The following is a 16,116-nucleotide window of genomic DNA, read 5'->3' on the forward strand; positions in this document are numbered from 1 at the left end:
CAGGCATTGGCGCAGACGATTACTTTTTGATTTGTATGAATAGCAAAATAACAAAGAAATATGCTTAGGATAGTTTTTAAGGTTAATCTTCCTCTCTGAAGTCTGCTGTTAGCGATTTTGGAGAAAAGAAATCAAGCGTTTCAAAAAAATTCAACGCTTTCAAATGAGCTGTCTGGATTAATGTGTTCTCTCCAGATCCGGTTACTCTTGAGGAAGTGTTCCAACCTCTTTATCTCTTCGCCAGATGGATTTTCTAGAATGGATTTCCAGATTTTCTAGGTGGATTCAAGCGTTGTTAATAGTTGAAAATTAGTCTAAAACCATTAAAATATCCATCGAGAATACTCCAACTAGAAATGGAGAAAATCCCTTTGCTGTGATATGAAAAAAAAAAGTTTGACAGTATTCCCAGTCGTTTTGAAATTATGCAGAAACTCTAGAGATAGACGAAGGGATATCGTTATTCTTCTAGCAGGGGCATTTCCTTGATAAGATCAGAAATTAAAAAAATGTGGCCCGAAATCCTGAACGTTAAAATTCTAACGTCAAATCTAAAATTCTATTGCCAAAAATTTAAAAACTTCCGAGAAAAAAACGTTTTTGGCCTATAATTTGCACAATACGACACTCATAATACCAAGAGATCCAGTTCTCAATGTTTCTGCGAGTCTTCTGCGTCTTTTCCAGCTTGTGTGGAATCACTACGTATTGATTGTTACGGTTTCAGAATATGATCTACCTCTTCGTATTCCTCGTCCTTGTCACAGCGGTGGTAGCGCAGTCAAGTGCGTTGGATGCCGCAAAAATGGACAATTTAACAGCGGAAGCTGATGAACTCGTACGGGAATTCAATGACTCCGGAATGAGAATAACCTCAAAGGTACGGTCAGTGCAATTGCACAACTACTTTATAGAAAAACACTATTCATTCCCCAAGGCTACTTCTTACCATTTTTCTACAAAATTCTCCGAACAATACAGCTTCATTTAGCCACAATTTCTCCTCATATGTTTTCTATTTTATTTTCTGGCTGCAATTTTTCTCTTGCGGTTGTTCCGAAGCTTCACGTCTTACTTGTAGCTTTTGAAAGATAGTCGTAGAATCAGCGCGGTCCTTTTAGATTTTTCTTTGAATCATATCAATAAGGTCCACGTTTATTGGCTACGATCGTCACATTTCCTCTGGCATCGGAACTACCGCAGTATCAGCAGAACTAAATTATTGCCAAGGGCTCTGCAACTGCTATCAAACTGGAGAAGCCCTAAGACATAGAAATATTAAATTCTTTCCTATTCTTTCGTCTACCATATACACTTTCGGTCACTTAGTGATCTAATACCGTATCCACTAGAATCTTCCCAGTTGGATAAATGTGGTTTAGGGGAAAAAATGCGCCTTGGTTGGATACATTGATATCCAATAAAAAATCGTCTGCCAACAAAAGCATCATTCGATGAAAATACGTTTATACTCATTTTTGCACTGGAACTGTCTTTGCAAAAAAAAACGACTGGGTCCCGTAGCGAATTGACGTTACACCGAGTTCACCGTCAGTAAAACACTCCTTGAAACTACTGTTTTACATGAAAGATCGACTTCAAGCACATAATAGAGGCCAACCACGTTAGTTTAGGGGGCCAGTTTTCGCTGGTTTATCAACTCATATTGCATTTGAGTGATGAAAAATTGTCTTATCTAGAAGCACCAGGAGTATAGACTAAGCTTCAACAAAATACCTCTCGGTACTAATAAGGGGAACAGTTCTCGTCGGTCTATCAACTCATTTTCCTTTCAGATTCGAACACGGCTGGTGGTTCTTCTACTACGGGTGATCCCAGCTGAAATCGCGATACATCGGTTGGAAGATCCAGAACTTCAACAAAAGGTTAGAAAATAATTCTATTGAATACTTTCCATTCTCTCAATAAATTTCAATAATATAGGGCACCGTGCTCAGTTGTTAATAACTCAGAAGCAATCGGAAGAAGGTCCCGAACGGAAATCATCTGCTCTCGGGACTTTTTCTCTTGTACGTCCATCCTTTTGACGAAAAACGGCTTGTACTCACTCGACGGAGCGGACCCGGAGCTTTAAAAAGACCTGTCACAGAAAAAAAAAATTAATTAAGAAAAGGATTTTCTGAACTACATATTTAGTGGTGGAAATCTTTCACAACTGGAGCATATAACAAAAAAAAGTGCGAGGCGTCGAATAAAGAAGCGTAGCCTTCGGAAATTCATTCTATAGGATTAAAAACAGGATCATAAAAGAATCAAGAGGAACAAGATAAAACATTGAAGAGAAATGTCTACAGGAAACAATAAAAAAGACAAAATTTCTGAAATTTCTGCGTTGTAATTTTTTTTATTCCTTGTTCCTGACACGTTTTCGGCCGATCATCGGACTTCCGCTGGGATCCAGCTTAGTGGTATGTCCGCCCTACTGTATCAAGACATAAGTAAATGATTATAACGTCGTTTCGTACAATTTTTCGCACAATCAGTGGATGATGCATTTCCGAACTCCTGTCCCGCATAACAAGGAACGATCTCCTTGTAATTATCCTGGAATGGTCAAGTTTTCCTTTTTTTCATGTAGACTCCAGAAACAAGATTTTAGTTAAGTTCTGATGGTTCTTATCTTCATTTTCCGATTATTTACCCACTATTTTTCGAATTTTTCATTTATTTTATTTCCCAGAAATTAGTTTTCTTTTCTTGTGGATCTCATCTTCGATGACTTTTACAATTCAGAAATCAAACTATTAAAGGCATCACTCCACGAATCTGAGAAGGTATGGATTTCAGGTGGAGTATTCATATACGGGATCGTAGATTATGGAGGGAGAGGTGATCCCGTCCATTTCTACCTAATTGCCGTAAAAAACGGCCAGGAAGATACGGCTTCGAGCGTTCCGGCGCGCTATTTTCTGCAACGAGTCCGATTGGAGCGCGCCTGAAATCCGTACCTCCCCAGATTCGTGGGGTAATGCCTTTAAACCATAAATAGCACTTTTCAGCTCGATAACATCATCTTTCTTCTCGAGAAGAAGATGAGAATCAACTATACGGCTATCAAACATGTTTGTTCCGCTTTGATATCTACTTCCGAAGTATTGATTTATTGATCTATTGAATTCAGCGTATCTCGAACATCGTCACTCGTTTCCTTAGCCCTGCTCTGGTCCCGTTTGCCCTCATGCAAGTGCCAACGCAAGAGGAAATTCAACAAGCTTTATTGGCAGTCGAAACCAGGCCCACTTATCGTGATATTCAATACCCGCCAGCCAGTTCCACTAGACTCACTTCCGATCCACAGAACCCTGCTACTAATCACCAAACATTATCCAATCCTCCGTCTCCATTCTATCAGCCTCAATACCTCCCTGCAATTTCACAACAGCGCTCATATCAACCTCAACTCACCTACCTCTCAGCTAATCAATATCCTCAGGATTACGAATATAGTGGCGTCTCGTCTGCGTCGCAGTACTACGGCAACAATTTCCCGAGACAGTACTATTGGCCCGGCTCTCAATACAGTTCCTACCAGCCAAGACTACAGCAACAACACGTTCCACAGTACTACTGGCAACAATCTCTACAACCTACACAACAACGCCAACCTTCGTACTACTGGGATTTTTCCACCGGAAACACGTATTACGACCAGAACTCAGTACTTGAAAAATACTAATGGATATTGATGTAATATTTATGAAGCAAATAAATATAACAATAAATTACAAGATCACAAACACACACATTTTTGTACCAGTGAACCACACAACGAAATATTAGCCGATCCATAAATTATTGATCACAGAACGCGAAGTGGTTCACAGTGAACTCTTATATAGCTCTGGTTGCATAGCTCTGAGATATCAAATGCAATGACATCACTTTAACAAAAAAAGCAAAAAAAAGTTCAAAGGGAAAACATGAAGACGATTAAGCTAAATTAATTGTTACCAGTAATCCCGCAACCTCATAGAGGGTCTTCAGTATAATTCCTATAATTAGCTAGCCATGAAAAACCTACAGTTCTACCTTATCCGCTTTATTTTTCGTGTCATTAACGACTTCTTCGGTCATCTTTTCCTTAGGTGTCTCGTTCGCCTTCTCTTGCTCCTTCTGCTCTTCGCTCCTCGAAGCCTTATCTTCTTTCTTCTCCTCTTCTTTTTTCGACTTCTCTTCGTCTTTCTTTCCACCTTCTTTTGACTCTTCATTTTTCTGCTCTTTGTCCTCCTCCTTTTGCTTCAACATTTCCTCAACATCCTTAATCCTGGTCTGCTTCATTTTCTTCATGAACGCATTTAGCTCACGGTCAAGGTATTTCAGCTGAAAATAGAAGGATATGCGTAAACTATTAGAAAAAATGTGGAGGAAAACAGTCAAAAATTTTGCAAATGCTATTCAGAAAACAGTCATAGCTTCTGGAAATGTTACTCAAACTCCTATCTTCTGATTCACACAAAAATCATGTATCTCTAACAAAAACAGTATGTAAACACTACTGTGGTCTATTAATCGTCTTAAAATCCCCCAAAGATGAACTACTCAATCACATCCTATTTATAATTACTGTTATATTTACCAATTATCTTGTCACATAAATGAAAATGCTCACCTTAGTGTTCACTTCGCTCGTCATCAGGACAGGGTCTTCGTGCGGTTGGCGTTTCGCAAGCGCTTCCTTTTCCTCGTTAAGCCATTTCTCTAACTTTTCGAGCTTCTTTCCAAACGCTTCAGCATCGGACTAAAGAGATGTTCCGATGAAATTCATCAATTTCAGACAAAAATCAACAAATAAAACGATAAATCTGCTCACTTTGTTGAATAGCGATTTTTCGTCGTCACCACCCATTTTCGCCATTATTTTAGAAGAGTTTAACATTGACTCCAAATTATTCAGAGCTGGTGCCAGAGTCTGAATATATCAACTTTCTTCAGAACCATAAAAATGAATAAAAAATAATCATGTACTTGTTCTTCTTCGACTCTCTTCTTTATCGGTCGAACGAGTCCCTTGAGAGTCATGTGACGCTTAGTGAACTCGGATGTTTTCGTTTCCGGTGTCGTTTCGTCTTCAAGCCACGTTCGGATTTGTTTAACCTTTGAAAAAAGTATTTTACAAAAAGATTTCTCCCAAAGAGTAAAGACATCTGCAAAGGTAATCCAATCCAAAGAATTGTCAAAGGTATGTTATTGGACAGACAAACAAAGAAAACAAAAAAAAAAGAAAAAAAAAAGAAAAACAACAAAACAGAGAAATGAAAGGAAACGTTTCCTTGCCTATCCTAGCACAAAATACCATCAGCAACCAACCTGTTCAGTAATCTTATTCCTCTCCTTTTCTGTAGAGTGCTTCATATAGGACTCCTCTTCCATCAGCTGACTAACCTCAAAAGCATAGCCTTCCAACTCATTTTCGGCGGCAGCACGTTCACGAGCATTTCGTTCACGCTTTTCAAATTGCTCCAATCTATAGTCACGTTCATTTTTTCATTATCGTTCAAGCATGGTAATGTTATTGATAGTGCTTACATCTTCTTTGCTTCAGCAACATCCGTTTTGCTCATTAAATGAGCTGTAGTGTACGTTTGTTTCGTCTTCAAAGATACTTTGGAAACTTCGGGAATTTTGCTCTTCTCTTTTGTTGATGCAGTTTCTGTTATGTTTTTCTGAAATGTTAATATATTCAGGTTATAATGAAACTGGAATAATCGTTGAATGGTCACCTAAAATTAGAATCGCATGATTTTCACAACTAATCTCCATCGTATTCAAATAGGGAGAGCTATGACTAATAAAATCTAGTCTGGCTGTGTGTTCTAAAAAGCAGCGGAAAAACTGTTTAGTAATTGTTAGCATTTCAGATCTAATCTATAGATATTTGCTGCATTCGTCAAGATTCAATGTAAAACTCTCGAAATACGAAAAATTCTACGCATTAAAGCATCCAACCTTCTGCGGGTCTTTCCCCTTCTCTGTCTTCTCTTTTGAAACCTTCTCTTTTGTTTCATCTTCGCCTTCCTTCTTTTCTTCGTCCTTCTTCTCTTCTGTTTGCTCTTTCTTCTCTCCTTCGTCCTTTCCTCCAGCTTTCGTTTCCTTTTCCTCTGATGTTGTCTTCTCCTCATCGCTGGATGGAGTATCTTCAGCAGACGTGGGTTTTTCTTCCGTCGTTACAGTTTCCGCAGCTTCATCATCCTTCTTATCGTCTGATTCCGTAGGTTCTCCTTCTTCCGTCTTCGAAGAGAAGAAACCAGAAATAGTCTTTGTGATTGCTAAAAAAGCATTCGCATTAAATAGTAAGAATAATGGAGGAAGAAAGGAAAACAGCAAAACAGTTATCTGCACGAATTTCTTTCGATATCAAATGAAAATTGCATGCAATTTTTTTTGACGAATCATGAACGAAAACCACCGCTCTGGGAAGCAACATTTGTCAAAAATGGTCTCAGAACCAGAGTTAGAAGTAAAATAAAGCGTGTAAATCGTATGCAAATAAAATAAAGTGTGTAAGAAAATCTAAAATACGAAAAACTCATAAAGGTATTCCCAGGAGGATTTTTTACATAAAAAAACGTAGAATAGAAACAGAGAAGTCCGTGAAGGAAAAGTGCGATGTTCATGAGAGAAACCGAAAGGACAAAATACGTGGAAATCAACGATCCCAGCATAATTATCATGAACATGGTTACTCACATGACAGCAAACCAGCACCATCACCACCAGCTAAAACACATGAAGTAGAAGAGGTCATGCCAACAAAATATTAGAAATACGATCAGTAAACAGATAATAAAGGTGACTAATGGCAGCATTCTGGGAAACTTTCGATATCGAGTTATGAGGAAGATCGAAGGCATCTGATCATTTCACCCGACAAAACAACTACTTACGTCGGCATAATAAAACACATCTTGCGCGGCTTTTACCACTGATACGGGTTTAAGGTGTTTCATAGAGTACGCCTATAAGTTTATGATCCTGAGCCTGATTTCTTTATGTACGAGTGGTCCACATGAAATGTGACGCAAAAAACTACCCACAACTTTGCACCAATCATTCCAAATAGAAGTTTTTTTTTTTTGGATACAATAGTCACAAAATTCTACATAAGATCTCACAGATCACATTCAGAATTATTGCTTCTAGCTTCAATACAAACATCCAATCTCTTCAGGAAATTTTTGCGGATGCGCGTGATTATTTTTCATGCTTCATACCTTCTTTTGAACTCTTTTGAGCGAATCCAATAACTTGTACTTGAAAGAGGAGGCTTTTTGGCCTAGCACCGACCAGACAGCAAAATTCAAAGGATTGAGATCGGGTGAGTTTGGCGGCTAAATGTATCCGTCCAGAAACCAGGTAGATTGGTCTCACCCCGCTCTCGCTCACTGTCTTCTTTGCACCATGGGCTGGCGGCCAGTCTTGCTGGAAGGTCCAGTCAATGTCCTAAGCGTTTTCTTAGGTCCAACGCATACCTGTATTTTCCATAGCCCGTCACACTTCATGTAAACAACCCTATACAGATATTTCAGGTTTTCATGGCAATGCACACAAGCTATTTCTTAGTCTTACGGAAAACTAGGGGCAGCCAAACATCGAAAACTTCCCAGTGCGCTCACTTTAACACAGGACATCTCTCAATGCCTACTTTAAAAATATATCGTTTGTATTAATTGCATGAAGGGGAACAAAAGAACATTGCAACACGGATAAACTCATAACGAACTCACATTCTACCACTCCTTGGCTCTTTCTCTGAATTACAACTTCAGCTTTTTCAATCCTTAAAATGCCCGACAAATCCAGTTGGAATGCAACCTAAACCAGCAATGATCCGTTTGGATCACAAAACCTCAGAATGTTCTTATTTTTCACCTTCACTCCCACAAATTCTGTCTGTTCCGGTTTGTGTTTCTCTTCAAGTGCTTTGCCCACGCCGGATACGGATACCGTAGTGAGATGAGACACAAGAGAGTCAAATTCTCTGGAAAAAAAGTTCAAGGAGTTCTCATTGCTCGGACAGCCCTTATATGTGTCTGGCTATTTAGATAGTTAGTTAGTTTTTGACAACTGCTAACCAAACCAGCCGCTTTCTCTGTAAGCAACAAGCTATTTTTTTAAAGTTAAGCGCTAAGCTAGGTAAAGTCTCTTCCATTAAGAGAAGCATAAATCCATTTCAATTTAGGAATGTCAGGAACTGTAGCAAAAAGAGTGTCTTACCGAATCTGTTGTTCGTTAAAATGTTTCAGACCAGAATAATTGAGATCAAATGAGAAGTCGTCAGTGTATGAGGTAAATGTTATTATCTGAAAGTAATATGCTCCACATGCATCTTAAGCAGTAGGATAACAGTAATTGAAATGTATCCAATTAAAGGCATCATTCCACGAATGTGGTGCGGGTTTCAGATGGGTTATGTCTATACGGAGTTGTAGATTATGGAAAGAAGGGTGATTCCGTCTATTTCTTCCTAATTGCCGTAAAAAACGACCAGGAAGATACGGCTTCGACCGCTTCGGCGCGCTATTTTCCACGAGTTCGATTGGAGCGCCCCAACCTTTTGCGGCGCCGCATCTTCCGGCCCGTTTTTTACGGTCACTAGGAAGAAATAGAAGGAAGCACTCTCCTCTGCATAATGTACTTCTCCGTATAGAAACTCTCCACCTAAAATCCGCACCACCCCAGATTCGTGGAGTGATGCCTTTAAGTGGTTTAATTCATTAATCAAACCTTTTTGGTTGTTGGATATTTACTCTTTAGCTGGCAAATGTGTCTCGTGATCGGCTTCTCAACAATTTCTCCGTTCTCCTGCTTCTGTTTACTGATGAAATTCACCTGAATTTCTTGCTATTCAAGCATATATAATCCAACATATGAGGAGCAACTACGTTACCAACAACTAAGAATGGAATGAATTTCAAGAGAAAAGCTGAATGAAAACGGCACATGACCTCACCTGTATAGGGAAAATCACTAACTCTTCGATACCAAATGGCTTCACCTTGAAACCTTTGCTTAAATGAGCAGCCTGAAAGAAAACACGCGACTTGAAAGAAAAAGAGATCACAAAGAAAAATCTGGTTAAATATGCACCTGGAATAACGCCCCCATCGCTATGGCTTCATCAGTATTCAAGAAGCGACCCAGCTCTTTACTAAAAACATAATATTGCAGGGGAAAGAAAATTGCTTAATTTACAAGCAACAACAAACAACTTAAATTGAACTACTAACTACTATGTTGAGAATGAAAAATAATATACCTTCCAATGAATTTCTGCAGCTCTTCTTGCACTTTCGGCACACGAGTACCCGCTCCCATCAAAACCACCTGATCTACCTGGAATTCGAAAATCCACGTAGCTGCTACAGGCAAAGGATTGCAAGAAAAACAATTGCCGCAAAACTCCAGGAATTTACTTGATCTAAAGTCAGCTCGGCCATCTTAAGGGCTTGATCAACTGGGACTGTCATACGGCTTAATAGATCACTGATTAGGCTGTTGAACTCCTCGCGAGTTACATGCACTCGCATGTCTATATCTTCATGAACGCTTTCAATTTGAGCATAATGATCCACGTTAGCACTGAGGACCTTAAAAGAGGAAATAACTAGCTCAGTGAAAGTAAGAAACAACAATTCCATGCATCACCATGAAGAGCTCGAAAGAAGAGATTATTCTACCTGTTTCAACCTCTCCGCTTCTTTGAATAGTTTGGCCATAGCTCTTTCACTGCTGGTAATATCTTTCTTGGATTTATAATGCTCGTTAAACTTCCTAACTAGTAAATCTCTCAACCGCAAAGTCATTTCCAATCCTCCTAATGTCCGATCGAATCCAATTCCGAGTACAGTCACCTGGAAGTACGGTTTTTGTGGGTTCTTCGACGATTAAGAACACGACTCACCTTTGGCTCTTTTCCATGTTTCACTTTCCCAATTTTATATTCTACAAGAGTTGCAACAGTTTTACCAGCACCCATGTCGTATATCAGAAGTCTTTGTGGTTTTTCAGTGATCTCCTTTCTCCGGAATACTCCGTAATTTAGCGCTGCCGCGGTCCCATCATTGATCAGCTAAAGAATTGAAGAACATGACTAACAGATTTGAAAATAAGTGAGGATCAATCAAATGGAAGATTAAGAAAAATCACTAAGCTTATAGGATTTGAAGGATTCAAACAGCACAAAAAGATACTAGAAAATAATAAAATTATTTACCTGCAGTAGATTCAGTTTTGCTATTTCAGCAGCTTTTTCAATGACCATTCGCTCTGCTTGAGTGAAATACGCAGGAACACTGATTACAACATCACGGATACTCATCTGTAATGATGAGCAGTGAGATATATGAAAAGTAACGAACACATATTAACCGTTGACAGCACTGAAAAAGACAATTCTAGATAAGCTTCACTGTTTACATCATCCACAGTACTTAGATGGTTAGGAATGTCCTTAGTCATCCAAAAAAGAAATTGGGCAAACTTACGCTGTCGGGTTTGACACATCTGTAGAAACGCTTTAACATAATAAGAAAAAAAAATCATTAAAAGAATATGTAATGGAGGAAGGAAGAAAATTTTATGAAAGAACGACAATCAATAAAAAAAAACACCGAACCTCAGCAAAGGCTTCAGTGAACTCTCTCACATTTGTCAGCATCATTGCCAGAAGCGTTTCTACCGGATAATTTGTTTCTCTAAAGTGAAAAGAAATTCAATTGTCTAGATACAGCTAATACTTAGATATTTGTTTGAATGAGATTATCTACATCCCACAACCTAAAGTAATTATTTAAGTTTAACCAAATGCTTTCGAGTCTCGGGAAAGTTTTAGAGATTTTCTAGACTTACCCAATAGGAAACACCACGGTACTCTCGTTGACATGCTTATGAACTTTCAAATGAGGGAATCGCTGGCGAAATATTTCTACAGATGGATGATCAATATGCTTTGCAACTAAATCCAAAAGATGTCCATAGACGCTGGATGGATATCGTACAGCAATACCTTGAGCAGCATCACCGAAGAGTCTGAATGAAAAAAAAATGAAATTTTGAGGATAATTTCGGAACCGGGAACTGATCGTGTCGCCAACCTTTCGCCGTTACGAATAGACAGCAGATTTGGTGTTTTTCTATGCGACTCCTTATTCAAAACAATTTCCATTGGCACGCCAGGTTTTATGAGACCCACCTATAAATGCCAAAACGTTTTTAGCGCTATAGTACAAAAGCTAACCTATCAGACAACAATTTGACTACTATTTCTCTTATTATGTGTAAGTTCATCGCACAACAACCTTTTACTAGTCGGAACAAAGAATCTAATTCCTTAGTTTTACACTAAAACCTCACAAAACTGCACGATATCCTAAAGCTGCGACAAAAATCATCCAACGCAAAGTTCTATAAATAGATTTCTCATGCACTAAACCAACAGATTTTTTTTTTCAAAAACTGAAAAACTCGAACGATCCAAAAACTACGACCTTGATTCAGCGTTCACTGAAAGAAATTTCAAAGTGAAATCCTGATAACTCCTAGATTATAAATTAAATAATCACACAAAGAATAAGAACGTATGGACTTTGCAATAAATTCAATCAAATAGCTGTGGACTTCCTCTAAGAGGCCAAAAGAAGATATTCACGAAGAGATAAACGACCCAAATCATAAAAGAACAACATAAAATTAAACACAATTAAGCGCTTACCTTCAAGAACTGACTGCCCAAATCTATTGACATTGCACCAAATGAACAGTCTTAAAAAAATTATCACACGATCATTTATTTAATTTTGAACAAAAAGAAGAACAACGTGCTCATGGACGAAAATACTATTTCTTACCAACAGGCATTGCGATCATCCACACTACCACGGCAGCCAAACTCAGCATCCGCCATCGAACATCACCCATTTTACCCGTTTTTCTGAGGAAAAAGTAGAAAAGATTAATACTTTCACCAAAGGTTAAAATACGACATACTAATAATAATACCTAAAACTAGAAAATGCATGTTTTTTTAAAGCAATGATGGCATTGTAACAACAAGAAAATTGGCTGATGATAACAAAGTTCAAATTCCCTAAAGGTCGATCAGAAAAACAGAGATGTTTCGTTGGTGCGGTGCTGAAGAGCAAACAGAAAAAACCAACATTAGTGAAATTCAAATACACCGTTGAACTATGATAAACACGGAGACAGAAAACAAAAATAAATACTGTGGTAGTGTGCGAAACGTAACTACGGAAATATTTGAAGAATGACCTAAAAACCTTTATTAAGCATCGGGCACAAAACGGACAAGTAAAACATCCATTGAGAAATCGATAGCACATTCTAGAAGACCACGAGCAAAAGAAAAAAGACGGAGCTTACATCACATTGTATGATATTTCATTCGAAACAGGATTTCGAGATTCTATTCTCTTTACAATCTTCGATAAGTGCTTGAAAATGCACTAAACACTAGAGTTTGTGAAAAATAGCTATCTCTACATTACCAAAAAAAAAGCCTAAATTTGCTACGAATAATCCCAGTGATAACAAGAGAAGGCGATCACTGCTAAACAACAAAGAAAAAGTATATGTTTACATATAAACAAGATCTTAGACACAAGCATTTGTTGTTGGACTACTTATTGGATGACAAGTGCCTTTGATCACCGAACAACAGTGTCGAGCTGCGAAAGCCTAGCAAGTAGAGTTTTTACAATATTTTTAGAGGTAAATTACGGAGATACAAGACGGCAAAGCACATTCTGCAGCTGGCACAAAACAAAAAAAAAACAGCTGCACAAACCAACACTAAACTAAAATTAGAAAATAATCACATAATTATAAAGAAAAAAACAAGGAGAAAATATAGACATGGAGAAAAAGCAAAAATGACCACTAAATTCGAAAGAATCTCTAATAAATTCTATATTTACATTAACAGCGCGAAGACAAGTCGATAATCCCCACTTAATTCTTCTCGTTTTGCAGAATTTTCAGCTTGTCGATAAGCTGACCTCCGAATCGCTGCCGATAGGACGGCGATACCGTATCGAGCAGCTGATTCAGCGATTCGAAGTACTTTGTATGCATATGCAGTTGTCGGAAATCGCCATTCATACAATCGGCTCGATTGCTTGCAATTCGCCAGCCTTTTCCTTTACAAATAGGTGAATTTAGTAAGAAATCAAGTGATTTCCAGTAAACTCCTAGTATCAATGACTGGTGACACATTCAAGAGAAAGTCGCGGCACAGCAACTATTTCCCCGTAAAATTACAGAACTTCTAATATATGACGTCTACTTTGCAAAAATCTTTATAGGACGTGAAATGCAGAGGAACCACAGGGTATAGTGTAAAACATCTGCTCTTAACCAGATGTTGGAATTGAAGATTCAAAGTATGTCCCAAAAGTTATGAGACTGATCAATTAAAATCGATTTTCTGAACATTTTTGCAAAAACACTAAACAGTCTTCAAAGTAGTCCTCTTCAGCAATCGCTTTCAGCGGTTCTGCCACTGTTTGAAGGACTTTTTCAACTCCTCATTAGGAATGTCCTTGAAAGACTCGTATCACTTTAATCTCAGGAACATGCTCAAAACGTTTACCTGTCAGAATTCTTTTGAACTTTACAAGCGAAAAGAAGACAAGCGTAGACAAACCAGGACTGACGGAGGCTGCGGCAGCATTGCCACTTTTCTTCGCTAGGAAATCCCCCACCAAGAGCACCGTGTGGGAAGGACCATCGTCGTTATGAGGCCGCCAACGATCAACAATGTTCGGACGGCCTCAGGTGACTCTTTTCTCCAACCCCTCTAGCACAGTTTTGTAGAAAATAGCGGTACGATCTTCGCGGCGGAAACAAACTCTTTGTGAACAATCTCCTTCCAGAAATAAAGAGATTCAAACGACTACCTTGAAGGACATTCCAGAGGAGGAAAAGTGTTTCGCATAATGGTAGAACCGCCGGAAGCAGCGTATAGTTGCTCAAGGGCACTACTTTGAAGGCTACTAGGTATATTTGCAAAAACGTTCAATAAATCGACTTTTATCAAACCAAACTCATTATTTTCTTGAACATACCCAGTATTCCATGTGTAAAAAGTGTTGCACCTCCAAAACTACGCGAAAAGGCGAAACCAAAACTCACCGGTCAACTCAATACAGTATGTGACCTGTTCCAATGTTGTAAGGTTCAAAAAAAGTAGTTCACTGGTACGTGGGAGCATTTCGGAAATACAAACTGAGTGCACGGCATATGAAAATTCTCGAACAGCTGCGATTGCTTCTTCTTCGAGCTGCGATCTCACATCGCAGTCACAAAGCCTGAACATGCAGTAGGATATTTACTTTTGCAGTTCCTAACAGAGAGCGAAAACTCACACAGGATTACCGTTGCGCACAACAGACACCGGCGGAATTACCGGTGTTGTTGGTGGTGTTTTTGTCGATGCGAGCTGCGAGTATGTGTTCGATTCGTTATTTGATGTTGTATTCGTCATATGGCGCCCTAGAGGAATAAATTATGAAAAACAGGAACAAGAAAGAGTAGTGATGGTAAAGCGGCAAGCTAAAAATAGAAACAGATAGCGTTTCGTAACAAATGCAACTATCGACATTTGGTTCTCTGTTGGATAATGACTGGAGAGAAAAAGAAAGGAAGAAGAAAATAAAGGAAAAACCGTGAAATTCATTCTACACTCAAAAAGATTACTACACCTACTACTACACCACCTTACTTACACCAATTTCAGTACATATTTAAGCACTATAGGTAACGTTAGCACTTCTTTTAGTAATAAATTCCCCACTACACGATTTTTCTAGGAGATAATCAAAGCGGTGCTGGAAGCCACCTGCTGAATGCGACACCGATGTTTTGGTGGTTCGGATAAACATGCCATGTGACGTCAGCAATTAATTACGAATGCACAGCCTGTCTATGCGAGCTCTGGAAGGCTGTTACAAGAGACATTCCATACCCTTTCAGCTGTACTTTCGTAATTAGTGAAAAGCGTAAGAATCCTTCAAAAGCAATCAGAAATTTACCTTTTTACTGAAAAAAAGGAGCAGAGAATCTCTTCTAACATCAATCCAGGAAGAATTGCCGCGTAAAATATAGTTGGGGGGGGGGGGGGGCGCACTACTATTTTTGGAAGTGGATACCTAAGTTAGTTGCCTCACTAAAACCCAAGCATTAGTTTTAGTTTTTTTTTTTTTTTCTACGACATGTAAGCTAAAGCTACTAAGAAAAAACCGAGATAGAGCCTTCAAAAAAAAAAAAAAAAAGAGCGCGCTTGAGTGCGTTACCCTCTCCCCAACTACATTTTCCTCGAATTGTCTATCTTTCAACGAAGATATGAAGATAAAATGATATAAAACAAAGACATAATAAACAAATTCAGCAAACCAACCAGGATCCTAAGCAAGAGAAGTTGCTCAATTCTATATTAAATCAGCTAGTCCTGTTCATTACATTGTTTATACAGCTTCGGCAGTGCTTCAGTCAGCTCTATGGATGCAACAAGAGATTACTCACATATTTTTCTCATCTCGGAATAGAGCTGGCGGAAATTGCTCGATGCTGCTTGCCGATGTTCTTAGCGTTATTTGACACATTGAGAGTGATCAAGTGGAATCGCTGGTTACACCACATGCATATTTTTTTAACAGCAGTCCATTAGGTTCTTTGAACCACAACAGCGTGATTTCCTCATTGACCACTATTTGTGTATAGATAGTCAGTACACTGAGATGATCTGAGCGTCAAACGACAACTATAAAAAGAATGAATGAATGGAACATAGTTGATCCGGATTTTTTAGCGATAAGATGATGTAGGATATTAGCTACTACATATTTGAAGTATTTACACTATTTAATAATATATTTCACACTACTCAATAAATCAATAGTCAACCTAAACATATTTCCAATTTCCTCAAATGCATACGTTACCTTTGAAAATAAAGTTCTGAAAATAATGTACGCCACATTTCCTTCAACTTTCTGAATTACGTATTTTTGAGAAATATTGACTAAATATTATTAATAAAGGAAGTACAAGTCAAATATTATTAATAAGAATACAAACTAT

General features: G+C 38.4%; 2 protein-coding genes across 6 annotated transcripts; one reads left to right on the forward strand and one right to left on the reverse strand.

Annotated features, from left to right (window-relative positions):
• Positions 1–730: 730 nt before the first annotated feature.
• On the forward strand, positions 731–3,697 carry RB195_017220 (uncharacterized protein; the record flags this gene model as incomplete). 2 transcript variants are annotated; one of them, XM_064184116.1, is made up of 5 exons in its annotated part: positions 731–885; positions 1,873–1,886; positions 1,945–2,030; positions 3,021–3,083; positions 3,143–3,697. In XM_064184116.1, the coding sequence occupies 5 exons, from the start codon at positions 731–733 to the stop codon at positions 3,695–3,697; spliced, it is 873 nt and encodes a 290-aa protein (XP_064039997.1). The 2 variants fall into 2 exon arrangements, with proteins under 2 accessions (XP_064039997.1, XP_013292018.1); XM_013436564.1 differs by lacking the exon at positions 1,945–2,030 and having other exon boundaries at positions 731–880; positions 1,797–1,886.
• A 341-nt stretch (positions 3,698–4,038) lies between these two features.
• Positions 4,039–15,571, reverse strand: RB195_017221 (uncharacterized protein; the record flags this gene model as incomplete). 4 transcript variants are annotated; one of them, XM_064184118.1, is made up of 29 exons in its annotated part: positions 4,039–4,341; positions 4,631–4,759; positions 4,832–4,930; positions 4,987–5,115; positions 5,329–5,485; positions 5,548–5,684; positions 5,968–6,287; positions 6,709–6,738; positions 7,746–7,833; positions 7,891–7,999; positions 8,236–8,321; positions 8,746–8,850; positions 8,972–9,043; positions 9,109–9,169; positions 9,278–9,354; positions 9,435–9,608; positions 9,699–9,872; positions 9,923–10,090; positions 10,235–10,339; positions 10,637–10,715; positions 10,870–11,049; positions 11,115–11,212; positions 11,732–11,781; positions 11,868–11,950; positions 12,019–12,106; positions 13,035–13,175; positions 14,170–14,345; positions 14,403–14,529; positions 15,559–15,571. In XM_064184118.1, the coding sequence occupies 29 exons, from the start codon at positions 15,569–15,571 to the stop codon at positions 4,039–4,041; spliced, it is 3,558 nt and encodes a 1,185-aa protein (XP_064039999.1). The 4 variants fall into 4 exon arrangements, with proteins under 4 accessions (XP_064039999.1, XP_064039998.1, XP_013292020.2 ...); XM_064184119.1 differs by lacking the exon at positions 6,709–6,738; XM_013436566.2 differs by lacking the exons at positions 12,019–12,106; positions 13,035–13,175; positions 14,170–14,345; positions 14,403–14,529; positions 15,559–15,571 and adding an exon at positions 12,289–12,359.
• Positions 15,572–16,116: the final 545 nt, after the last annotated feature.

This window comes from Necator americanus, chromosome II (genome assembly GCF_031761385.1).
Source record: "Necator americanus strain Aroian chromosome II, whole genome shotgun sequence".
Taxonomy (NCBI): Eukaryota; Metazoa; Nematoda; class Chromadorea; order Rhabditida; family Ancylostomatidae; genus Necator; species Necator americanus.